Source organism: Panthera pardus, unplaced genomic scaffold, assembly GCF_024362965.1.
Source record: "Panthera pardus isolate Hobbes unplaced genomic scaffold, ASM2436296v1 HiC_scaffold_20, whole genome shotgun sequence".
NCBI classification, from domain to species: domain Eukaryota; kingdom Metazoa; phylum Chordata; class Mammalia; order Carnivora; family Felidae; genus Panthera; species Panthera pardus.
In genome coordinates this window covers 14862125-14888970 of record NW_026526766.1, presented here as the reverse complement: position 1 = coordinate 14888970, position 26846 = coordinate 14862125, and the positions used below count along the sequence as shown (strand labels likewise).

The following is a 26846-nucleotide window of genomic DNA, read 5'->3' as shown; positions in this document are numbered from 1 at the left end:
TACAGAATTTTTCTGGATGACAGGGTTATCATCATAAATCCACTGCTCAAAGTCCACTAAAATTGAACAATGTCCTCCAAGATTAGTATGGTATGGAAAGATAAGAATAAATTCTTACACTAAATAACCCCAGACCGGTATATTTTTAAAGTCTTTTTTGTTAATTGTTGATTGCTCCAGACGGATTGTGTTGTGCTACCAGGAATGGTTCTTCAATAAGTTATCTTCAAACAGGCAGGTAATTATAATACTACTTTCACCAGCATATAAGGGAACTGTTTTCCTAAGAATCACTCAAAGAAAGTGCTAATCATATTAAAAGAATATCGCAGAGGTTTGCTTCATCTTCTAAACTGTAGGGCTAATCTGTGCAAGAATGGCTTTCTATCTTCAGTTTGATTTATTTAAACAACAGTTGTTAGGGGGAAAAAAGGCATAATGTGCTGAATTTCTCACTGCTATGAACATATTTCTTACACTTAAAACTGGGTCAGGAAAAGCCTGTCATATTATTAGAAATCCTCCAAAATGTCTAACGAGGCAGTATTTTTTCACTGTCTCCAAAGATAGTTAGCATTGCAACCTTGGTTTTAGTTGGCTTCAAATGTTTTGTTAGTGCAGGGGAAATTCCCTAAGGTGTTTCACTTGAACATTTAAATTTAAAAAGACCGTAAATCAGTTAATCTAAATAAACATGCCCTGATTTGCCTACAAATCTTTCTCACAATATATTTGCCTACAAATCTTTCTCACAATATATTTGCTAATATATTTTCTTTAGGAAAAAAACAAATGTTTGGTGGGGAGCCTAGATGGCTCAGATCATGATCTTGCAGTCTGTGAGCTCGAGCCCCGCATCAGACTCTGTGCTGACAGCTCAGAGCCTGGAGCCTGCTTCGGGTTCTGTGTCTCCCTCTCTCTCTGCCCCTCCCTCGCTCATGCTCTCTCTCTCTCTCTCTGTCAAAAATAAATAAACATTAAAAAGAAAATTTTTTTTTAATGTCTTCAAAATGAACAACAGAAAATGAACCTTCATATTGGGATTGGAACCATCAATCACCAGAAATAATTTATGATACTATTTAGACGAGTTGCCCAAATTATGGAAGTAATCATATAATTTGAAAAACCTTTGGAGACAAAGCTCACTGTAGCCAGGTTTGGCTGTTTGGAGGAGTAAGGAGAAAGAGGGGCAGGGCTACCCTTGGGCCTCTGAGAATCAGGGTGAGACTGGTACCAGCTAAGGACAGACACTGTCACAGGGACAACTTTCCTTCAGGCAATAGGGGCCAAGACCCACTGATTTATATGGTCCGATTTCTAGGAGTTGAGCAGTTAACATGTGGGCCTTAAGCAAACCGAGAGAGCACAGAAATTTTCTTTTTCTTTTTTCTTTTTTAACGTTTATTTATTTTTGAGAGAGAGAGAGAGAAAGAGAGAGAGAGAGAGAGAGAGAGACAGTGTGTGTGTGTGTGTGTGTGTGTGTGTGTGTGTGTTCAGGGGAGGGGCACAGAGAGAGAGAGAGAGAGAAGGAGAGAGAGAGAATCCCAAGCAGGCTCTGCACTGTCAGCACAGAGCCCAACGCGGGGCTCAAACTCACAAACCACAAGATCAGGACCTGAGCCAAAGTCGGACGCTTAACTGACTGAGCCACCCAGGTGCAACCTCCAGCCCCCAATTCACCTTTTTGAAAGGACCTCTCTGAGGCACAAGTGGAGAAGAATAGCAAATTCCGGAACACAGCCTATATCATGCATGCATCTATTGTTGAAATCTCACTATCAGAAAACGCAGGCTTTGTTAATAGGAAATATTACTGCATTATAATAGTGATGACAATAAGGACATAGAGCTTAAATGTATGAGATGAGGTGGCTCATTTGGTTAAGGGACCAAGTCTTGATTTTGGCTCAGGTCATGATCACACGCTAACAACATGGAACCTGCTTGGGATTCTCTCTCTTTGCCCTTCACACGCTTATAAATGTTCTCTCTCTCTCTCTCTCTCTCTCTCTCTCAAAATAAATAAATAAACTTTACAAAAATTTTAATTAAAAAAACTATGAGATATTTTGTTTTCAAAAGTAAAAAGGATAAAAAGCATAAAAAAGAAAATAGAAAAAAGAATACCAGAGGCAAAGAAGTAGGTGGGGTTAGTCTTTTCATTTTAAAAGGAACCATCAGCTGTCAATGCTAAGCTTCTTTACCTGCCAAAATTTCCATACAATTGTATTTAACTACAATTATTTACAAAAAGGAAAGTAATAGCTAGTTGTTGAACACTGGAATGTATCATTTGGGGAGGACATCTTAGAAAATTCCTCTTCATCTAAAGTCCTAAGAGTGTTTTGGAGGAAATCGTATCACCTTGTAGTGGTTCCCATGGCCCTACTACCTGAGAGGGGCAGAGTAGCTGCTCTCTTAAAGCCTTTCCAAGGGGTCAAGGTTTTCTATTATTAGATGTGTATCACACGCACACTTTTCCTACCAGCCCGCCATCTGCAAATTTCCAGAAGGCAAAGACTCGAAAATCATTTCATTAGATTTTTCCTAACTAGCATTTAACAAACTATTCTATATAAAGTCAGTGCTCAGTGAAATGTTCGCCTGGTGGAAATGGTAGGTGCAGGGTTGTGTTAAAAAGGAAATGACAGCCCCAATGCTCTTCTGTAAAAGAAGAGATGCTTAATATTTTAGGCTTTGAGGGTTACATACAGTTCTGTCCCATATTCGTCTTTGGTTTTGTTTGTTTGTTTGTTAATCAACAACCCTTTAAAACTCTAAGAACCACTCTTAGCTCTTGGGCTGGAATTAGCCATATTTTGTCAACCCCGGCTCCCTAAGCTAAAGTGATTTGGGCTCACTGTTTAGGAATTTTCCACTTAACTTTGATAACTATATATGTCATTAATGGGATAACTTCAAAACACCTAAATGAACTATTAATATTAATTAATAGCAATATCAATATTAATTAATGAACTATATTAATAACCATGACAATTTAGATGTCTCATTAGGAAATTTCTCTTAGCCCATTCTTAATACATATATTCGTTTTTAAATTTCATTTAAATTGTAAAATACATTTAACTAAGTGGAGTAAAAAATGGCAGCATTGGATTAAGTCTGTGTTTATTGTTTTTAAGTTTATTTATTTTTGAGAGAGACAGAGGCAGTGCGAGTGGGAGAGGGGCAGATAGAGAGGGAGGTCTCCGTGCTGCCAGTGCAGAGCCAGACGTGGGGTTCGAACTTACGAAACCACAAGGTCATGACCTGAGCCAAAACCAAGAGTCGGTCACTTGACAGACTGAGCCACGTAGGGGCCACCAGGCTGTCTTTCTAAAAGTAGTTTTTAATTACCAGTTTTAAGGCCACAGAGAGCCTAAAGGGTGGGGGAGTGGGGGGGTCCTCTTTCAGAGTCAAGTACTTTTGAAGGAGCCACAGTTTCAGTTACAGATCAGACTGAACTTACGCCCCCCTCTTCAGCCTCCTCCTTCTCTCCTTCTCTCTGGCCTTCCTTGTTTCTTCATCCTCTGGTTCAGGTTCTGGGTCATCCTCATGGATAACATCTCTTTTTCGTTTCCTCTTTGGTCTCAAGCTCTCTCTTCGAGGTAATTTATCTTCCTCCTCCTCTTCCTCTTCGCCTAAACATAGCCGTGAATGCTTCAGTGAACAATATCAAAAAGCGCTCTCTCCCACTACCAAATGTATGCTTACCATTGTCACACGTAGATCATAATTCAGCAAGTCTCCGCACCATAAGAAGATGCACTGTGCCATTTATGTATTCCATAACTTGTTTTTCAAATACACTCATCTAGATTTTCATTCCTTTTGTGGTTCATCTACTCACATATGTGAATGTGGATCCCCAAATTGTAATAATCCTTAGAATTCCAATCTTCATTTAATGTCATAAATGTCATACCATGACCTCTCAGACAAGTATAGAGGTTACTGATATAACACATAAGGGTTAAGTGATTAACCACTATATGTTCACTACTACTTCTGTTTTGGAACAAAGGACCGGAATAACAAGGAAATGCAACAAACTAGAATAATTTTGAAGAAACTAATTTGGTCCCTGAGATGTCTCCTAACTCAAATTCTCTTTATTCCTGATTCCAAATTTTTTCTTCCTTTTCCTAAATATTTTTCCCTTTCTTAAATGAAATTGATACTAAATATATTTATTTACATAAATAGTTGCTTGACCATAGTATCTTTATGAATAGAAATAGAAAACTTATAATTTTAATGTAAAACTGAGAGAAATGACATTATTTTATTTTATTTTATTTTATTTTATTATTTTACTTTATTCATCAACTAACAATTAATGCTTCCTATGTCCATAGCTTCACTGGAATCTTCCAGGTAAAGAGTAAAGAATCCAGTTCCTTCCTTCACAGTTTATAACACACAATCTTACTTCTCTTTCATTTTTGTCACTTCTTAACTTCTGATATTTAGATTCAACTATCAAGAAAGTCAAATATTACTCATAGTTATCACCATCCTCTTTAAATTTTTTTAATGTTTATTTATTATTGAGAGACAAAGAGAGACAGAGCATGAGCATGGGAGGGGCAGAGAGAGGGGGGAGACACAGAATCGGAAGCAGGCTCCAGGCTCTGAGCTGTCAGCACAGAGCCCGATGTGGGGCTCAAGCTCACAAATCGTGAGATCATGACCTGAGCCGGAGTTGGACGCTTAACCGACTGAGCCACCCAGGTGCCCCTTTATCACCATCCTCTTAAATATAAGTACTATAAAGAAAAAGTTGTCTTCAATGGAAAACTATAAATTGTCTGCAGTGTATCCTTTTGTGTTATTTGATTCTGATTCCATGGGAGCGATTTTGTACTTTTGAAAGTTCTAGATCACTGCATAGCAATGCAAAATAATCCTTGTCCATAAACATTACATAAACATGTCCACAAACATGTTCAGTGGAGACACAATCCTTCCTCACCAGAAAAAAAAGAAAAAACTCCCACAAAACAGTGATGCCTCCATATGCAAATCATTTCAATAAACCTGACCTATAAATGTATCTGTTCTTTAAATTTTCCTTTGAACTGATCATAACAGCTCACTAGGGTTCTGATTCGTTAATTAAATACGTTCATTATGCCAATTATCTTTTAACATTACTTGCCAAAACTTTTTTTATTGATATTTCAAATATGACGCCTAAATATTACCTTTATTACTAAAGTTTGGCTAGCAGAGAAAAACAGGAGGTTAACTGTTCAAACTAAGCTTTGAGAACTATACACTGTCATCAAAACCAAGAATGGTTTTCCATTTGTTAAATATGCAGCAGATGTTGTATGTTACTTGAATCCCGTTCTGACATTCTGAAAATCTGCCCGGTCTTTATTAGTCACATTAGTCACTAATTATAGAAAGGACAAGACCTTGATAGGGATTGAGAAACAATTTTCCCACAAATAACTCAAGAAGCCAAGCAGCCACTTAGTACTCTGCATGATAGTATGTTTTGTATTAAGACTACCATATTAAACTCGCAGTTTTACCATGGACAAAAAGTGTTTTATTGGATTTCTCTTGTACCATGTCAGAACAGAAAGACTGCCTCTGGTGCCTTAACTTGTTTCCAAATATTTCAATTCTAAGAAAAAAAAATCAATATTTTACAGTTGCCTCCTAACTGTAGATTTGCCTACAATCTTACCATTTGAAATGGGCTCCACTCAGGGCGGAAGCATAGCAGAATATACTACCTACTACCTCAAAATATGACTGTAGGAGTTAAGGATACGCCACTCCAAACTATGCCACTTTGGTATATTGATTGTTTTGGGCTGTAGACACTTGAAAAACAGCAAATTCAGTGAGAGGTTTTTTTGTTTTGTGGTTTGTTTGTTTGTTTGTTTTTTTCTGAACTCCCCTCATCTGCCCAAACACAGACACTTCAAAAGGAACTCATTGTCATAAATCCCCTCACCAAGAATTTCACCCTTAGGGAAGAATGACTCTTCCCACAAAGGAAGGTGCTAGAAGTCAATACCACACCCAGACAAACTTGGTCACAAACTATCAAACTTCCCATCTTTTTCTACAGGCCCACTCATCTTTCTTTCAAATTATTTATTCTCTCCTGAAAGGCTTATATCTCTATCTTTTTTTTTTCCTTATTAGGATGGTATTTGAGTCTAAATTCTAAGCCACCTCAGAATGTTACATATTACCTGAGCATCTCTCATGTACACATGAGGCGTACATGCTAATGAATTTCTGTATGTTTTTTCTCTTGCTCAACTGTCTTCTAGGGGTCTCAGCTAAGAACTCAGAAAGCTAGAGGGAAAATTCTTTTTCCTCCGCTACAGTACGAACGCCATGACTTGCAGGATCTGTATGAAACTGAGCTGTTTGCATGTAGAATGCACTGACTGACTCAAAACACCTGGCCTCGTGAACATGCCCTGGCTGCCATATTGCATTCAGGTTATTAACTTGATTGTATTGATGTATCCCCTAACTGAACTTTTCTTGAGCTACGGCTCTTTCTTTCAGTTTGAGTACATTCAAAGCTTTTGCTTATATAATGGTCTTTCTCATGCTCCAGTCCATGAGGGGTCTGCCTGCAAGGGATCACAACCCAAACTCTTGAGCTGAACCTACACAGGTTAAAAACGGAGCAATTCTGATGAAATACCCGTGAATTCAGTACAAAATAACATGCTTATTCGTTTTAATTGAACCATCTGATCAATTCAGTCAAAATGGCCAATCTGTTCTATTATAATAGACTCAGCCCTAGAGAAGAACTTTTAGGACAAATGCCTTAATAGAGAAAACAGTAGAGAAATTTTAAAAAGCAAATTTTGGGAGCACCTGGTTGGCTTAGTCAGTTGGGCATCTGATTCTTGATTTCAGCTCAAGTCATGATCCCAGCCAGGGTCGTGGGATCAAGCCCCCTGTCTGGCTCAAGGATGAGTGTGGATCCTGCTTGGGATTTTCTCTCTTTCTCTCTCTCTCTCTTTCTCTCCCTCTGCCCCCTCCCTCCTTTGTGCTCTGTCTCCAAAATTAAAAAAAAAAGGGGGGGTGGGGATAAAAAAGCAAATTTTTGCGGACTATCATCTATTGGATCATGAGTAACTTACACATTTGGTAAAATGTGTGTGGGCCAACTAAATGGAATCTAGAGTGGAGATCCTATTTGCTGGACTTGATCTCTTTTGTGAGACCATCAAAAATCACCCACATGGGTGGTAGCCTGTGCTCACATGCGGCAGCATGATCCCACAAGATAAGACGACAAGTCCTCTGAATTCACTGCCATTCCCCAGGAAACACATCCCATGCGGGTCCATTCTCACTTACTTGAGCTTTCCTCGGTGTCATCTTCTTTTTCCTCCACTTGAATTTGTACTGTTGAAGAAACGAAAAATACGGCAATTCTTTAAATGACAGTACAACCGTTAGTAATGGGCTTTTATGATTATTTTCATCATAAGGTTTTCTGTGCAGTTAATAAAAGCATTTTTCAATGAGCTTGTCAAAAAGAGCATTGTTCATTAAAGATATACTGCTACCGTATCTTATGCAGTGTTGTGCAAAGACTTCTCTGCTTCATTGTCTTCGAAGATTTGCAAAACACATCAATTATAAGCCTGTCAGCTCCATTGAAAATAACTGCTACCAAAATAAATTCTACCCTGCGGTGAGTAGTGTTGGGGTTTGGTGGATTATTTCATTCTATGATAAATTGACTTGTTAATAAAGCTATATCCGCATGCACAAACACTTTGGTTATTAGAACCAAAGGAATTTATTAAAACCGAGAACAGTTCATTCAGAGCAGCTACCAGTGTCTAAGAGCCTTTCAAAAAATGTCACAAGGCTGATATTTCCTATTTCAATTATTTCTGTAGGTTGTATACAGACACAGCCTAAATTTTCCAATGTATGATTTACCTTGACAGTGTGGGGACAGGTAATTTTCCAGTTCTTTCCAAGACAAAGAACATCTCTTCTGTGTATTCCTCACCTTATACTCAGAAAGCACCTTGCTTTCAGTTTTGCTCTATTTTTGTAAAGACATATAGAGCTTTCATAAGAATTTTAATTGACCAATAACATGTGAAAATATATTCATTGGCAGATGTTTTTCCACTTGTCATCTACGGTCCATTCATCACAGATTTCAGCAGATGCAAAGCTCTACAACTTGCCCAGGTAAAAATTAGAGTTGACTATTTTTTTTAAAGCCGTAGCCTCGTAACTTGCTTATAAAATATTAATTGTATCATATTTTCATTTAAGTTGGATGAGCATCAGTCTGAAAAAGCAAAGATGACAAAACGACGTTGCTGTGAACAGAGGAAACAACCTTCGTTTTGTTTCTGCTCGCACACCGTCAAAGGTTATTTTTCAGAACTTGACAGGCATACTGAAAACGGAACAGTTGCCAAGAGTTTCAATCCCATTCACAAAGAAGATTATTGTGAAAGCCCATTTTGCCTTTAAACAGCATCTGCATAAAAATTTTTAGGATATGCAAAAACGTTATCACTCAATGTCAGCCGCGGAATGTGAAAATAAGTCTGCTTTTGTTCAGAGTGGACATATGCCTTCTGTTACGGGCTGTAACTGGATCTTCACGGAACAAAGATCTTTATGTCACCACTGAGAGTCCGCCAATAGTGAAGGCAGACACTTCTAAGAAGATATTTTACGTTTAACAATCGGTCTTGGTCTTTTGTTTGTAATTAATGCTGCCATCAAGCTTCTCCGGTCAAGGAAGAATTCCCCAGGAAGGAATCTGAATGATATAAGCTTAGCTTTGGAGCAGAGTCAGCTCCGTGTGTATATAAAAACTGCTAAGGATAAATAGCAAAGACGGATATACAGCCTGTTCTGCAACCTTATAGCCAAAGCGAAATTCACACAAAATTTTACGCTGATTTGTAATAATCAACTCACTAGCCGTGATTAAATGAAACAGAAAAAACACCAAATGGACAAAAATATAAGCAAATCTTTAGGAAGGATCATATATTAAATAAAAACAGCAGAATGAAATGTCCCACACCAAGGAGATGAGCAATGAATCAATCTCCTCTGATAACCAGGGGAAGGGAAAAAACAGGGCTGGAGTCACGGATCATCTTCTCAAGTACAGGAAGGATAGTAACAAATGGCTATTAAATAAAACCTAAGAATCCATCAGAGGAGACATCCCTGTGGTTTCAAGTAAAGAACTAAAAAAGAGCTATGGTTTCTAAGTGACGTAATGGAGAGCACTGCGGAAATAGCCCTGTCCCTCCTCATGAGGTGACTCTCCAACAGTAATATCATCTGTGTGTAATCATCTGCACCTTCTCATCAGGTGCCTTCTTGGCTCAACAGCGTTTCTTTGGCAGTTGAGTCCGGGACAATGAAACAGTTGTTTGTATAGTTGTTCTGATAATAATTGATGGGTTCTGGACTCGAACCAACAGCAAAACCATCATCAGCATCAAGAACTAAACAACGGCACCGTGACCAAATTTAAGACTCCTTCCAGGGCCTCAGACCGAGCTTGGTTTTAATGGGACATTATTTGGTCTGAAAAACAACTGTCAATGGTGGTCTGCATCTCCTGCAACTCCAACCAAGGCTGAAGAAGCAAGACAAGAAACACCTCCAAGACAAAAAGCCTGGGCAAAAGAATTACTCAGAACACTTAAATGGGAGCTACAGAATGTCTTTCTCTCCTCAGACAATTTTTGGCATGGCCTGTTGCCATCCCTTCTCTCAGCAATCCCCAGTAGCTTATTCCCAATCATATGACCCCCCTCAGGCTTTGGCTGCTTCCCAAAGCCTATTGATTATGTACTTTAAAAATAACCTCTCTCCTGGGGAGTGATGGGAGGGCAGTGGAAGGAGGGGAGGGGGGGTCCTGTCAAAATGTTGAAGGCCAGCAAGGAAAATTTCCCTGAAGTATGCTATTTAAGAGAGGAATATGCATTCGGAGCAGATGAATGCCTAGGCAACCCAGATCTTCATTTCATGCAAATAGACCCAGTAATTAAAAACAGTAAAAGGAAACAACAGCAAAATGTCACATTTTAGAGGCATTGGAATCGTTCAGAGAAGTGGATGCTGTTCCAGACTTTCTTTTTTAATCTATAGCCCTGAAAGTAGTTTATGGTTCACAGTAACCAAGGGGCCAGAAAAGTTAAGTGGTATTACCTCTTGCTCGACGCCACATTTGGCTCTTGAAGGGATGTTTGTAGCACTAGGTTATTACTCTGGAAACTGAAAGCTTGTTTGTCCAATTAGCAGTTATCGTCCACTCACAAGGGAGTACAGAGCAAAATGCTCAGGGAGGCAGTCTGTAGAGCGCAGAAGAAAATACCACTGCCTTTAAGGAGTCTTGCTATTTTATGCAAAAGAACGACTTTCTAAAGGAGATCCAAGATTAGGTACCAGCATCTTATCCAGCTTACTTGCATTATAGCACCAATGTATTCATTATGTTTCTTAGGCTTTTTGTGTGTGTTACTTTTCAGGGTTCTTTTTGTGTGTGTGAGGAAATGTCAACATCGGCCATTCCTGTATAAGTGCGGTACATATCTCACCTCAGACTAAACAGCATTGGAAGGGATATTCACCTATGCTGTAATAAGGATTTTGCCAAATCTTAGCGGAAGAACCCATACCATCAGTATGAGGTGTGATGTGGAATGTGAAAGGAAGAGAAGAATCAAGGACAGCCAGAAGGCTTTTGTCCTTGGCAGAAAGATAGATTCAGAAGAAAAGGAAATGAAAAGGCCATAGGAAGAATAGCTTAGGTGGGAGGAGTTGAAGATCAGAAGTTTAATATGACATGTTGGTGTTGGGATGCCTATAAGACGCCCATACATGAGTTGAGTAGGCAGTTGGGTATTTGAGTCTAGAGTTCAGAAGAAAAGTCTGGGCTGGAAATAGACATTTAGGAATTATTAGCATATTGATACTATTAAAAGCCACAAGACCAAGTGAGATCACCAGGTAAATGAATATAAACAAAACAGAAAAAGAGGGCTCCAAAGTTGAGAGGACAGGGAGAAGAAGAAAAATCAACCAAAGACACTGAAAATGAACAATCAGTGACGTAGAAGGAAAATAAGAAACATGTCGTAGGCTTGTAACTCAAGTATAATGAGGACTAAAGATCGACCTTTGGATTTTGCCATATGGATGTCGATGATGACTTTGACAAGAATAGATTTAGTGAAATGGTATAAGGAAACGCCTGAATTTCAGTAGCTTTACAAGAGAATAGGCAGTGAGGAATAGGCAGTGTAGTGAGAACTACAGTGAGATAGTTATGTTGGCCAAACTGTTCTTACATGTTGATGGCAAAGATCTAGTAAGAATGAGCATTCGATGTAGGTTATGAAAAGATAATGTTACTCAAACGACACATATTAGATTCTGAATTCTTTTATTTCATTGATGTTTTTTGTGGTTTTGTTACTGGGCTGTGTGTCTCTGACTGAGACTTTGTTAAGAGACTGGCAATTTACTAATATAGCCCTTGCTTATGTATATAGTGCCGACTGTTTAGCAATTCAAAAGTATGGGACTAAAGTATGGTGAGGGAAGAAGAGAGAAAGAAAAAGAGAAATGGGGAAGGGGAAGAAGGGAAGAAGGTAGCAAAGAAAGGGAGTTAAAAGGGCAAAAATGAGGTGACATTGCAGTAAATGAGAGGTGAAAAAGTATACATGTAAAGCAAAACATTTGTCTTTGCTACATATTATAAATAAACATACCTGTATTTATACTCATGTAAATAAGTATTCTAAACAGAAAATGTTATCAGTTCTAAATTTACATACTTAATATTATTTCATATTTTAGAAACACCTTGGGTTAACAAAGTCTAGACTATCTTCAACTGGTTCTCCTATCAATACTTTTTCCTGACAAGAATTTGAAAGTGAAAAGGCTAGACAATGTGAACAAAATAAAAATATCTTTTTTCTTAAAAGAGAATATATTCCAAAGTAAAGGTTGCCTTGTTCTGTAAGGAAGACAAGTTAGGATCCCCTTACCCAAAACATGAAATCTCTTTTTTTTTTCAAGGGAAAAAAAAGAAGAGAGAAAACTTACCAGTGAAACTATGAAAAATAAGCTATGATTTAAAAAAATCTCTTTTAAATGTAGCCTCTTTATGAGTAGACACTGTAAATTTTATGTTCTGAAATTTCTAGGTCTGATGCCTTCCAGTAGCTGCTCAAGTGGATGATTATTTATTTATTTATTTATTTATTGTTGAGAGACAGAGAGAGAGAGAGAGAGGGGGAGAGGGAAAGTGCAAGCAGGGGAGAGGGGCAAAGGAAGAGGGAGAGAAAGAATCTTATCTAAGGCTCCATGGGCAGCCCGGATCCCAATGCAAGACTTGATCTCAAGACTGTGAGATCAGGACCTGAGCCGAAATCAAAAGTCAGTCGCTTAACTGACTGAGCCACCCAGGTGCCCCCACTAAATTTGATTATAGTAATGATGATGATGGTGGTGATTCAATTATGATATGGACAAAATTATATGCATGCGTATGTATGTGTGTATTTATAAGCTGTATATAAATTATGGCCGAGGATAGCATTTAGATATTTTGTTTTCTAAAAACCAAACAGAAGGTAAACCAACCAAAATTTCAAAAGGAATGATTAACATTAACCATAAAGAAGAATTTCCCATCAGTGGGACACTTGGGTGCTAGATCAAGTCACCAAACCATAATGAGGTATCATCTCTTCTGCAAAGAATGCCCCAGCATCCTGCTTTCATTCAATTATTGATGGGCACTAAGTAGGGAACAGGATGCACTGTCTGCAAAACAGAATTAAAATGTTGGGATGTGGGGCGCCTGGGTGGCTCAGTCAGTTGAGCTTTCGGCTCTTGATTTTGGCACAGGTCATGATCTCGCAGTTCCTGGGATTGAGCTCCACATCGCGCTGGGCTCTGTGCTGTTGCACGGAGCCTGCTTGGGATTCTCTGTCCCTCTGTCTCTGCCCTTCTCTCTCTCTCAGAATAAATAAATAAACATTAAAAACAATGATGAAATGTGATTCTTCTTCCTCAAGAATAGTATGTGCCCAAGACATGAAATCTGATTCAGTTTAAATCAGCAGCTCCTTTTCCTTTTATTACTTCTAGGGAAGGACAAAAAGATGCCTGTGACATTTGTGTCTAACAATCCCAAGTCCTTCAAACGGTGGAATTAAGCATAATATTTGGAAGCCATTGAGTAAAGAGGAAACTTACTTAGTTCTTATATCATTCAAATGCCTTAATAAACCCGTAAACTATAAGACATTTACAAAATCCTTGGGGTGGAAAAAAACAAAATGAGATCATTACATTTGAATATCATGAAGGTATCTGGGGAAAAGGTTTAATTTGACAGGTTGGGGCTGCTATTCTTTCTGCAGGTGTTAGCATCCTTCTTATCTGCCCTAGACCACAGAGAAAATGAACCACGGAGCACATGCATTCAAAAACACCCTAATGAAAACTTTTAAAACAATGCCAAAAGGCTGCTCACATTTTCAATCAGTATAATATCTTGGAGATGCTAAGCACTTTAAACTGCTGTGCTTATAAAACTGCAACAATAATAATGTTGATGTTGACTTTGGGTAAGACGCAGCCGACCAGAAGAAGCGAGTGGGCGAGAGATTCAGCTGCTATAATAGCTGTCACTCTCCAATATTTTTGCTTCTAGATTATATTTATTTTTCAAGTCCGTGAAACCCTTAAGAAGCAGAGAATAAATAGCCGCTGATGTCTGCTTTATTAAAAACACAATGTAAGATACTGCAGTTGCCAAATCGAACAGGATGGATTCTGGAGAGAAACGTGTTGTACCATGAGGTCCTGGAGAGACAATAGCTAACCCCAGGAAGAACAGAGAGGAAAAAAAAAAAAAAAGAAGATCCACTCAAAAGAAAAATCCCCCTTCTATCTTTTCACAACGATAATAATCTTTTTTTATAGACATAAGAAGGAGGGGCAGGAGATGCACACCAATTTTTTTTTTTGCACTTTTTCCTTCTGTTTTTATGGTACATGAAATTAAAATGAAACACAGGCTGAGTGAAGTGGGTAGCTGATACATTTCCAAATTCTACCACCCTTGAGCTCGAAGAGCAAATATGAAATGCTAAAGCATGGTTCTTCAAATAGTGAATTATATGCTAGAGTATTTGGGAGAAGCTGTAATTAGATAGTTTATGACACCGTCGGTCTACAGAAAAACAAAAACAGTTCTTATTCTCAACTGGTTTGGGGGGTTGGCTTATTTTTTTTTTTTAAGGTTACATATTCAATAAACAAATAGCTATTAAGAAAGGCATTTGGAGCTCCCCGTGGTTACGAAAAACTAAGTGGTGAGTCTTGGCTTTTTCTTTGCATTTAGAATATTCTGGAGGAGGGCACATTTCTTATTTAACCATGCTGTCACAATATATATTCAGAGTGTGTGCTCTCACATTTCAGTTACCACCATAAAGAGCAACCCGTGTAAATAAGTGTGCTGAAATGAAAATATATTCTCTTGTGTGAGTTTTTGTGGCTCAGATCTTTTCTAGTAATAGGATACCAAAATAACAACCAGATGAAAATAATGTGTTGTAAGCCCTTGGCATCCTTATATCCTTGGATAGCCTAGAACAAAAAAGGAATGTGTCTGTCCCCCAAAGCATTTCTGCAATATTCCAAGTCATGAAGGAGAATGCTTGTCAGGATTCATGGTTAAACAAAGCGAAACAAACAAACAAAAGGCAGTAAATAATTGCGTCACAACTGAAAGCAGACAATTCCTCCAGCGTAAAGAAGCAGGAAGCAAGGCTGACTGAACTCGGTGGGCCTTCATCCTTCCTTCCCAGCAACGCACAGAAGATGCTAATTACTTCTCATTAGCATACATTAGCAAATGTTAATGAGTGTCTTCTACAGAACAAAGGCAGTGTGGGGAAGCACTGAGGCTGGAGGATGGCTGAGCTGTAAGTTAAGGGCTGCAACCGAAGACAGAGACGGAGAAAAAGAAAAGGAGAGTGGCTTCGGGATTGGAATTGGTAGTTCCCGAAAATTTGGAACAACTGGCTTCCTAACAAAATAGTAATAGCACCAAAATGGAGGAAAGGATTTTGTTCATTTTTGTTTCTAAAGAAAATTTAAAAGAAGGAGAAGGAGAAGAAAAAGAAAAGAAAAAGCAAGTCATTGACTAGAACGAATCACTCTTTCTTTCTATTCTTTAACTGTTGGGGGAAAATCATACTTTGTAGGATTTGCTACCCAACTTTTAATTAGGGATATTAATTAGCATCATCACCCATTAAGGGAAAGGAACTCTGAATTCTAGGTGTCCTCATGAGTTTATAAAAATTGTGACCACCCACCTATCCATTCCAGTCTTTTGCCCTACAGGCTCAATTTATGATATCCAATAAAACAAAACTTGCAAGTAATTTGCATGTGGTATATAATTTTATCAAAATAGTTCACATAGAATGTATTCATTTATACCCTAAAGGCAGCTGAATCATTACAGTACATATTATATGCATATATACTATGTATAATTTCTTATAATAAATAAGAAAATACTTTTGGGGCACCTGGTTGGCTCAGTCAGTTAAGCGTCTGACTCTTGATTTCGGCTCAGGTGATGATCTCAAGGTTCCTGGGATTAAGCCATGTGTCAGGCTCTGCACTGAGTGTGGACCCTGTTTGGGATTCTCTCTCCCTCTGTCTCTGCCCCTCTCCTGCTCACATACACACACTCTCAAAATAAACAAATAAACATTAAAAAATACTTAAGAAAAAAAAGTAGTTTTTAAAATAATAAATAGAAAATATATAAAGCAACTCTAAAATAATAAATAAACTAAATTCTTTATAATAAATCTCTTGATAGATGACAAATGATAGAAAGAGAGTGGTAGATAACCTACTGGTTTGTTTCTCTGGAGAACCCTAATCCAAAGTCTTCTCTTTAAGATTACCATGATGGGGGGCGCCTGGATGGCTTGGTTGGTTGAGTGTCCGACTTCGGCTCGGGTCATGATCTCACGGTCTGTGAGTTCAAGCCCCGCGTCGGGCTCTGTGCTGACAGCTCAGAGCCTGGAGCCTGTTTCAGATTCTGTGTCTCCCTCTCTCTGTGACCCTCACCCGTTCATGCTCTGTCTCTCTCTGTCTCAAAAATAAAATAAAATAACGTTTAAAAAAAAAAATAAGATTACCATGATGGAATCAGACGAATACTAGAAACTAGAAGCAATAACACAAGATATAATTTGACAAGTTTCACCAGAAAATACAAGCAGAAGGTCTGTTAGAGTTCATAAGAGAGAGGCGGAAATCATGTTCACTAGGGAATTTCAGGATATTGCTTTTTGTTACATTTCTTCAAATTTTTCTGGGAACAGGCAAAAGACTCATCAGGATAAATAAATGTATGTTTCACCACCCGATTTCCTTTGGATTAATCCCAATTCCTTCAGGACCATGGCCATGAAGAGGAAAGTTTATTTCCATGACTAGCCAAATACTGAGAAATATGAACAAGAAAGAAGTTTTGTTCATCTGGCTCCCCAAAACGATTGCACTCATACCGTAGAACTAGAAAAGACAACTCAGAGCTTTCAAGTAAGCAACCGATTTCGTAGAAAGATCCCGAGTTTTTGAGTTAGATGGATGAATATCTGTGTTTTGGCTGTTATAATTTTATGTTATCTTACAACTTCGAATAGTTTATTTAAATTCTCTACGTTGTAGTTACAGGAAGGAGCACTAACCACTATACACAGGTGCTGTGAAACTAAATGTAATAATAAATGCATGCAATGTATATAATATAGCGTACTTGGCATATAGCAAACATTAAAATAACCTACAAGAGCTGTTCAAATGCTTTACCACACACCTGCACCCAAAATTTCACCTAAAATTCTAGGAAGACAAGGAAGACACATCTACTCTGACCTTCACCTTAATATCTTAGACTCTGCAAGTAGAAAATTGCCATAATTTCAGTCTGTGATTCCATTAAAGGCAATTTAACCAAAAGATGAAGACAAGGAATAAAATATTTCCCTAAACTCTCCGTCCCCTAAAATTGATAACTTTTAACTGAAAATAAGACATCACTTAGTGGGCACCTGAGTGTCTCAGTCAGTTGACCATCGGGCTCTTGATTTCAGCTCCGGTCATGAGCCTGCTTAAGAATCTCTATCTCTCCCTCTGTCCCTCTCCCCTACTCGTGTGTGCTCTCTCTCTCTGTCTAAAATAACAAAATTTTAAAGTTATCAATTTTATCTTGATTAAATACCAAGAGGTTGGGACTGTAATTTTAACTATTGTATGCCACAGGGAAGGGCGATGGTTAAAAACTAAGATCTAGGGGTGACTGGGTGGCCCAGTCAGTTAAGCATCTGACTCTTGATCTTGGCTCAGGTCATGATCTCATAATTCATGGGTTCAAGCCCCATTTCAGGCTCTGTGCTGACAGTGTGAAGCCTGCTTGGAATTCTCTCTTTCCCCCTCTCTCTGCCCCTCCCTTTCTCTAATAAATAAATAAACATTAAAAAAATAAATTAAAAAACATTAAAAAAAAATAACCAACCTAAGATCTAGATCTAGTTCTATGACATCCAGGTAGAAGGTGCTTTTATATTTACAATTACACACTATCCCTTCCTTTCCTTTCCATAAGATGAAATTACTTTGGTTTATTAACACCTTCTCTAATTTCTTTCAGCAGTGTTTTGTAGTTTTCAGTGCTTAGATCTTAGAGTGCTTTGGTCAGATTTGTTTCTAAGTGCTTTGTAATTTTTTATTCTGGTATTGAAATGATAGTTTTAGAAGTTCAATCTCTGATTGTTGTTTTTATACATTGGCCTGTAGTTTTGTTTTCTTGGAATGTTTTTGTTTGATTTTGGTATCAAAGTAATGCTAGTGTCTGAGAAAGTTGGAGAATATTTTCTCCTCTTTGTTCTTCTAAAAAAAAAATGTGCAGAATCAGAATTACTTCATCCTTGAATATTTGGTAGAATTATCCACAGAGGGGCACCTGGGTGGCTCAGTCGGTTGAGTGTCCAGCTTCGACTCCGGTCTTGATCTGGTGGTTAGGTTCATGAGTTTGAGCCCTGCATCAGGCTCGCTGCTTTCAATTTGCAGCCCACTTTGGATCCTCTGTCTCCCTTTCTCTCTGCACTTCCCCCATTCATGTTGTCTCTATCTTTCTCAAAAAATAAAATAAAGGAAGAAAGAAAAGAATTATCCATGGAAGTAATCAAAGCTTGCTATATTATTTGTAAAACAATTTTTTTAATGTTTATTTATTTTGAGAGAGAGACAGAACGAGCAGGGAAGGGGCAGAGAGTGAGGGAGAGAGAGGGCTCCACGCTCATCCCAGAGTCCAATGTGGGGTTGGATCTCATGATTGTGAGATCATGACCTGATTTGAAATCAAGAGTCAGATTCTTAACCAATTGAGCCACCCAGGTGCCCCTGTAAGACAATTTTTAACTATAATTTCAATTTCCTTAATACATGTAAGGCTATTAAGTTCATTGATTCTTTTCGTGAGTGAGCTTTAGTAGCCTGTCATACAAGTAATTTGTACAATGTATCTAAGTTATCAAATTTATTGGCCTGAATTGTTTCTAAGATTGCCTTATTATCCTTTAAGTATCTGTAGAATTTGTAGTGATGCCACATTTTTCGTTTCTATCTTAAAATTGTTACTTCCTCTTGATAAATTTCTAATCAGTCTGACCAGTGGTTTACTAGTTTTACTGATCTCAAAGAACATATTTTGGTATAATTTTCTATATTGTTTTCCTGTTTTCTATTTATTTCAGTTCTGGTCTTTGTCACCTACTTGCTTCTGTTTATTTTGGATTTTATTTATTCTTTTTCTTTTGCTTCTTAAGGCAGAAACTGAGATCATTTTTTTCTAAAATAGGTATATCATACTATAAATTTTACTCTAAATACTACTTTAGCTGCATCTCAAAATTTTGAAGCTTGTGTGTTTATTTAAATTCAGTTCAAAACACTTTCTAATTTCTCTGTTGATTTTTTATTTGGCCCATGGGTCACTTAGAAGGGTGATATTTAGTTTCCAAATATTTTGGGATTTTTCAAATATCTTTTGATTTCTAATTTAATTCCATTGTAGTTAGAGAATAGAATTTGTATAACTTGAATCCTTTTAAATGTGTTGAGATTTACACCTTACAATATGATATATCTTGCTAAATTTTCTGTATGCACTTGAAGAGTGTGTATTCTGCTGTTCTTAGGTGGAGTTATATAAATGTCAATTAGTTCAAAATGGTTGATAGTGTTGTAGAGGCCTTTCATATGTTTACTGATTTCTTTTTGCTTTTTCTATCAATTATTGTGAAAAAGGTGTGAAATCCAACTGTAACAGAGGATTTGTCTATTTTTTCCTTACAGCTCTATCAGTATTTTGTTTTATGTATTTTGGAGTTCTGTTATTAGGTGTATACATGTTTACATTTGTTATTTCCTGTTGATCAATTTACCTCTATCATTATGAAATCACATTATTTATTCCTGATAATATTCTTTTTTCTAAAATAAAACTCATACAACATGAACGTGGCCACTTTAGCTTTCTTTTTACTATTTTTTATGGTTTATTTATTTTTGAGACACAGAGTATGAGTAAGGGAGGGGCAGAGAGAGAGAGAGGGAGAGACACAGAATCCAAAGCAGGCTCTAGGTTCTGAGCTGTCAGCACAGAACCCGATGTGGGGCTTGAACTCAGGAACCGTGAGATCATGACCCTTGCCAAAGTCAGACGCTTAACCGACTGAGCTGTCTAGGCGCCCCTCTTTTTACTATTTTAATATAGTATGTCTTTTGCCATCCTTTTACCTTTAACTTATTTGTATCTTTATACTGAAAGTGGGCTTGCTATAGATGACATTTAGTTGGATATTGAAATTTTTATCTAATCTGATTATTTCTAACTTTTAATTTGGGTACTTAGACCATTAATATTTAACATCCATACCCACATGGTCGAATGACGAAAGCTCTCCTCTTGCTATTTAATTTTTATTTGTCTTGTCTCTAGCTTCTGCTTTGCTCTTTTGCAGGCTTCTTCTGGATGAATTAACTTTTCCAGTGATTCTCTTTTATTGCCTTTTATGGCCTATTATCTATAACTAGCTAAATACCACTTTGCTCTAAACCAGATACTTAATACAGTACCAGAGAAATTTATATAAATAGCAAGTGATATTATGCCATTTCATTTATAGTATAAAACCTTACACCAGAATGTTTTCATTTCTTTTTTTCCAGACTTGGTGTTGTCGTCATACATTTTTTCAAGTTCAGTAATCTTTTCTTCAGCAATGTCTAATCTTACACTAAGCCCATAAAGCATTTGCTCCATCTCACATATTGTATTTCTCATCTGTAGTAGTTGGATTTTGTCTTTTTACTTTCATATGTGTCCCTATTTTTTTCCATTAGCCTTTTGAATATGTACAATGCAGTTTCATAACTGTCTGCCAATTATACCAATTGTGTAATTTATGGGATGATTATGTTTAATTGATTTTTCTAATTATGGGTATTTTCATGTTTCTTTGTATTCATGGTAAGATTTGATTGCATGATAGACACTATTAATTTTTCCTTCTTGGGTGCTGGGTATTTTTATATTCCCAGAAATATTCTTTAGCTTTGTTCTGGTATGCATTTAAGTTATCTGGAATCAATTTTATCCTTCAGGGTCTCACTTTAAAGCTGCTGGTATGACCAGAGCTATGTTTACTCTAGGACGAATGTTTTCCTACTGCTGAAGCAAAACCTTCTGAGTACTTTACCTGGTGTCTCATGAATTAAAAGGTGCTAAACTCTTGTTGGTGGGAAGAGAAGCCACCCATACCTGTGTGAGCTCTAGGGCTTGTTCCCTTTACTCCTACTGGATGGTTCTTTCCTAGCTACATGTATACACTGATCATTATTCAGTTGAAGACTCAGAATGCTCTGCAGATCTCCAGAACACTCTCTCCGTTCAGCTTTCTCTTCTCTGGGACACTTCCCTGGGAATTCCAGCTGCTTTAATATCCCCAGACTCTCAGCTGTAGCTCCTCAGCACTGACAGCTCACTAGTCTCTATTTCCATTCCCTCTGGTTGCTTCCTATTCCTCTCTTTTTTTCTCATACCCAATCATCTACAGGTAATTCCACATGTAATTACCAATTTTGAGGGAATAATTACATCAACTAACTGTGCATCCACTAAATAGAAGTAATGCTCGTAAAGATTTTAATAACATACAGAAATGTTTACAATCTATACGGTGCAAAAATATTATTAAAATTCTATTTATCTGTATCTCTGAAATAAATGCCTTATGCAAAAAAGGGGGGATGGGTAGGGACTGAGATGAAATACACCGAAATGTTAGCAGCCACGTCTGGATGGTGACATTGTCAGATTTTCTTCTACTTTAGATTTTTTTCCATCTTTTCCAAATTATTATAATAGATGTGTATTATGTTTAAAAAGGCAAACTTGGTTTTTTTTTATTTTTTAGAATGAAATTTAGGGAGACAAAAAAAATGAGAGACAATTTCAGTAAAAACTACAGAAAGTCAAAGATTATTGCTTCGCCGTCTCCTAGGATCTCATGCACTGTTTTTTGCTTGGCCTTGCAGTTATAAACACACCTCTACGTCCCTCTAATGAAAGCCTGGATTACAAAACATCATGAAAAAAATAGGAATCGAGCAGCCAGAATTTAGCAAACAACGTTTTATTCTCCTGGTGTCAGGAAGGAGCCAACTCATAAAATGTTAATAGTGCTTTCTTCAGTAATGGCTAAAATGTTCCACCTTGTAATGGAGCTCTGGAAAATGCTTCTGAAACATTCTGGAAGATTAAAGAAAATTGATGGGAGTGAGCTTTAGTTAATGAACTCTACTTTCTCTTGGTTGCCAAATTAAGAGACCTCAGTGGACTATTTAATTCTTAGGTCAGGTTCCTACCATGATCATTTTACAAACAGTAAGTAGTGAAAAGAGGTCCAGAGAATTCATCCACTAATTCACTCAGCCACCAAAAATATACTTAGTGTCTCTGGAGACAGGCACCTACGGAGGGCTGTACAGCTCTTTATAGCCGAAGGAGCACTGTCTCGTTCTTAGGATTAGACGGACCTAAATTCAAACCCTAGCACTGACACTTCAGAAAGTGTAACCAGAGACAAAATTTTAACCCCTCGGAGTATCAGATCTCATCTCAACAAATCATGAAAACAAGTAATCTCACGGGAGTGAGGTGATCAGGAAGTGAATGATATGTGGCAGTTTCTAGCATAGGAAAGGCACTCAAATCTATATTAATCTAACAAAATCTGGGCAGCCATAAAGTGAATAAGATATTTTCTTTTCATTCCAGGAGGTCCCCACCTAGCTAGAAGACAAGATATGCACAACAAAAAGATTTGTTGTAGGTGAAATATAATTGAGCATCCTGATATTTACTATCAAGGCTAGAAGCTGAGAATGGGAAGACATCCCAGGGAGCTGAAATGGTCAGAGCATGTAGACTTAAATTGAGTCTCTAGATGCAAGAAAATGTTTTTGAATATATGTACACAATTTTATATATAATGCAGCATCACGTCATGTAGGACATTTACTTTTGTTGTTTATATTCAGATATGTTCCAAATAGCTCTTAAGGCTACAAACAGAACATAGAAACACAAACAGGAATATATTCAATACTTATAAAAAGTGATACGATCAAGCATATAAAGTACTATTTTCCTTTCAACACTTCAAAAGATATGTACACTTTTTTTGTACAAGTAACATCACAAATAATCACATCTTCACATGCTTTTAACTATTATTTGGACTCAGTGTAAGGCTATTGTCGTTTTCATACATAAAATTTTTCTAGCACTGTAACAATGCACTTTTTCATCTGCGTAAGTCATCACTCTCATCCTATAAGAGAAAAGCCGAGCAGAGTAAAAAATCAACTCTGCTTAGATCTGTCAAAGAATAGAACTTCACAGGGAAAATCGTTGCCCCTCAAACTGGAGAGACAGATAGGCAGATGCCAAGAACCCCAGTTTACCAGAGCAGAAACGCACAAGCAGAAACCTCTGTGGGAACCGTTGCCAGGGTAGGAAAACTTCAACCGTAATTGACAAACTACTGGAGGTTCTACATGGACAACTCTGAGAGTTAAAATGAATCTCTAAAAAAGAAGTAGCGGGGCCCCTGGGTGGCTCAGTCGGTTAAGCGTCCGACTTCGGCTCAGGTCATGATCTCACGGTCCGTGAGTTCGAGCCCCGCATCGGGCTGTGTGCTGACAGCTCAGAGCCTGGAGCCTGTTTCAGATTCTGTGTCTCCCTCTCTCTGACCCTCCACCGTTCATGCTCTGTCTCTCTCTGTCTCAAAAATAAATAAACGTTAAAAACAAATTTTTTTTTAAAGAAGTAGAATTGGCAAAGAGGAAGGACAGCCCACTGAGTGATGGCTGAGTTATCATCTCAGTTTTAAACAGATTAAGTGGGTGGATCCATTTGGATGTGATAGATTGTATACATGTGCTGGTCTTTACCACTTCTCAAGATCCAACCACACAAAGTAGTAAAGGGAGTTTAAAAGGTATAGACCCACCACACAAAAGAAAAGAAGGAACGCCTGTAGATGAGGGACTTCTATAACACTGAGAATATGAAAAAAGAGGAGAGGTTTCTGGTTTATCCAGGCCAAACAGGGTAGTGAGGCAGCAGGGAAGAGAAAGGGAGCTATCTTCTACTGCAGATCTTAGAGACTGGAAGGAGAGGGTAGGGATGAGACGTGGAGTGGAAAACTGCCCCAACCTAAAAGTCAACACTGCAAGTTTCCCTTGCCAATCTGACTCACTGAGGGGGCAAGAGCATCCAGACAGATGGAGACACCAAAAACTACATGATCACTAGTTCTCCTGCCCTTCTTTGATTTTTTACGCAACACCATCACCCACCCAACATTCTGTTATCTAGTTATTTGTTCGTTGATCCACTATTTACTTTCCCCACAAGCAAGTAAGTGCCAGGAAGACAGGACCTTGGTTGATCTTCAACTCTTTGTCCTTAGTGCCTGGCAAATAGTAAGCACTCAGCCAATATTTATGACATGGGTGAGTGAATGAATGAATGAATGAATGAACCAATCCATCAATGAACAAAAGGGATATTACACAGCGACTTCCTTCTAGCCTCAAGCTTACCACATTTCCTCCTGAGTCTTGGGGTCTTTGGATTAGTATCGGAAAATTTTCTAAGAAGAGGGAAGATGTGGAGCAAAGTCACCTGGAAGAAGGAGGCACAGGCCATGGAGGGGAGAGAGATTTGCCAGACTAGATCGGGACAGCTTCTGCAGGGCTCTTTCATAATTTTCTTTTCTTTTTTTTTTTTTTTTTTTTTAACGTTTATTCATTTTTGAGAGACAGAGAGAGACAGAGCCAAACAGAGGAGGGGCAGAGAGAGAGGGAGACACAGAATCCAAAGCAGCCTCCAGGCTCTGAGCTGTCAGCATACAGCCTGATGTGGGGCTCAAACTCAGGAACCACGAGATCATGACCTGAGCCCAAGTCCAACACTTAACCGACTGAGTCACCCAGGTGCCCCTTTCATCATTGTCTGAAAAAAGATCCTCTCTTTCCTTAACTGTATCTCTCATGGCTCTCCATATCAAAGGATGTTTTAATGTAGCCATTATAAATCATTCCCTTGAAATTTCTGATTTTTTTAATTTGCCATCTTCTCCCTACCGCATTCATGCAGGCCGCCAGCTCTGTCCCTCACACAACCCAAGCCTCAGCCATTCAGAGGAGACACAACTGCAGGGGATCAAGGTCATGGCAGGGAACTCGGGCTGTGTTCCCCATTTCTAAACATCGTTATACAGATCCTTTCTCTTCACAGAGAAAGCAAACGTCTGTCACCCGTGAGTGAGATAATTTTCCCTCCTCGCAACGGGTGCCGAGAGCCCACGAGGATCTAGCGTCCTCGCCTACATTTGAACATAGACCAAGAGAGATTTAGTGGGGGACAAAAATCCACACAGATTTGTTTTAATGAAGTAAACTACCGAAGGGTTGCCAGATTAACCTCCAAGTCTGCACACTGAGGTGACGTCATGGTGCCAGACCTCACACCCAGGTCTCCTGACCCACAGCCTGAGTCACCAGCTGCCAGACCGGTGGGCTCCAAAGAGTCGCTTGCATTGGCTTATCTCAGTTGACAGAGGCTTCCCCCCGTCCCATCACAGGTCACTTGAATGCAGTGTTAAAGCACCCTGGATGTGATGTTCGACCTGTGAATTATCTTTGCACCACTTTCTATTGCAACCTATTTAACTACGTCACTGAGTCTAAAAACAGACCTACTTCCTTCAGTTCTGCCTTTGATTCCAAGGAACCTACAGAGGAAAATGGTACCAGAGGCCACCCTCGTTTTCAAAGACCTCCTACAAGCATGAGCTAAGAATAGGCAGTGGGACCCCAAACTAGAATTACGTCCTCTTATACCCACCTGAAGGCTGGTCTCAGGAGGTGCCTTATAAAACCTAGTTTCACTCACTCATTATGCCTATACCTACTCTTATAGTGGGCTAGTCACTCAATAAAAATGTACGAAGTCTTAACTATTCTTGTTGCAGTAAGGGATATATGGTATTAAAGGCTTGCCATGTCTCCACTTTCCACAGATTTTCTAGGGCAATTCGTGATAGGATGATACATCCTAAATTTCCGGAAGAGTCCTGATTACAAATGTTTTGCAAGCTATGATATATTGCTGCAGAATTTTCTATTTGTCTTTATTAAAAAGGCAATAAAGTGTTGCATATACAGCTTCTTAAGTGAGCACACGTTCTCTAATCTCATTTAAAAAACACAAACAAACAAAGGGATGCCTGGGTGGCTCAGTTGCTTAAGCGTCCAACTTCAGCTCACGGATTGTGGGTTCAAGTCCTGTGTCTGGCTCTGTGCTGACAGCTCAGAGTCTAGAGCCCGCTTCAGATTCTGTGTCTCCCTCTCTCTCTCTGCCCCTCCCCCACTTGCATTCTGTCTCTTTCTCTCTCAAAAATAAATAAACATTTGGGGCACCTGGGTGGCTCAGACGGTTAAGCGCCGGACTTTAGCTCAGGTCATGATCTCACGGTTTGTGGGTTTGAGCCCCGCATGGCTCTCTGTGCTGACAGCTCAAAGCCTGGAGCCCACTTCAGATTCTTTGTCTCCCTCTCTTTCTGCCCCTCCCCACTCTCACTCTGTGTGGGTGTGTGTGTGTCTCTCTCTCTCAAAAATAAATACTAAAAAAAATTAAAAATAAATAATTTTTTTAATTTAATTAAAAAAAAAAGAAAAAATTCAAAACTTTTATGTGTTATTAAACACCAGAACATAATGGATGAGATCTGTCATATGCAAAACCTTCCTAAAGAGACAATGGTTGCTAGAGCAGAACAAGCAGCCAAAATGACAATATTGATACACATGAAAAGCAAAGGAGTCAAAAGAGAGAAAGTGATCAGATAAAGAGGCACAGAAAATGGGAACCCAAAGAAGAAAAGTGCTTACTAAACATTATCCCGTTAAAGAGATCTAAATGTCCAGGAGAAGGCAAGACATTCCAATGTGTTTGTTTGTTTGTTTGTTTGTTTGTTTGTTTGTTTTCCTGCTGGCGAAATTGGAATGTTCCATCAGACCCGGCTGAAATATCCCTCAAGTCTATTCGTGGGTCCTTCCACCAACATGTGCATTACAGTGTGGTTCCCCAT

The 26846-nt window shown here is 38.4% G+C and overlaps 1 protein-coding gene across 1 annotated transcript in view; it reads right to left on the bottom strand.

Annotated features, from left to right (window-relative positions):
* TMC1 (transmembrane channel like 1) overlaps positions 1-26846 on the bottom strand; it is a 223304-nt gene that overhangs the window by 97158 nt on the left and 99300 nt on the right. Inside the window, exons 3-4 of the mRNA XM_053908654.1 lie at positions 7360-7407; positions 3476-3647 (exon numbers count right to left, since the gene is read on the bottom strand). Of these exons, the coding sequence (XP_053764629.1) occupies positions 3476-3647; positions 7360-7407 (220 nt within the window). The remainder of the gene's footprint in view (positions 1-3475; positions 3648-7359; positions 7408-26846) is intronic.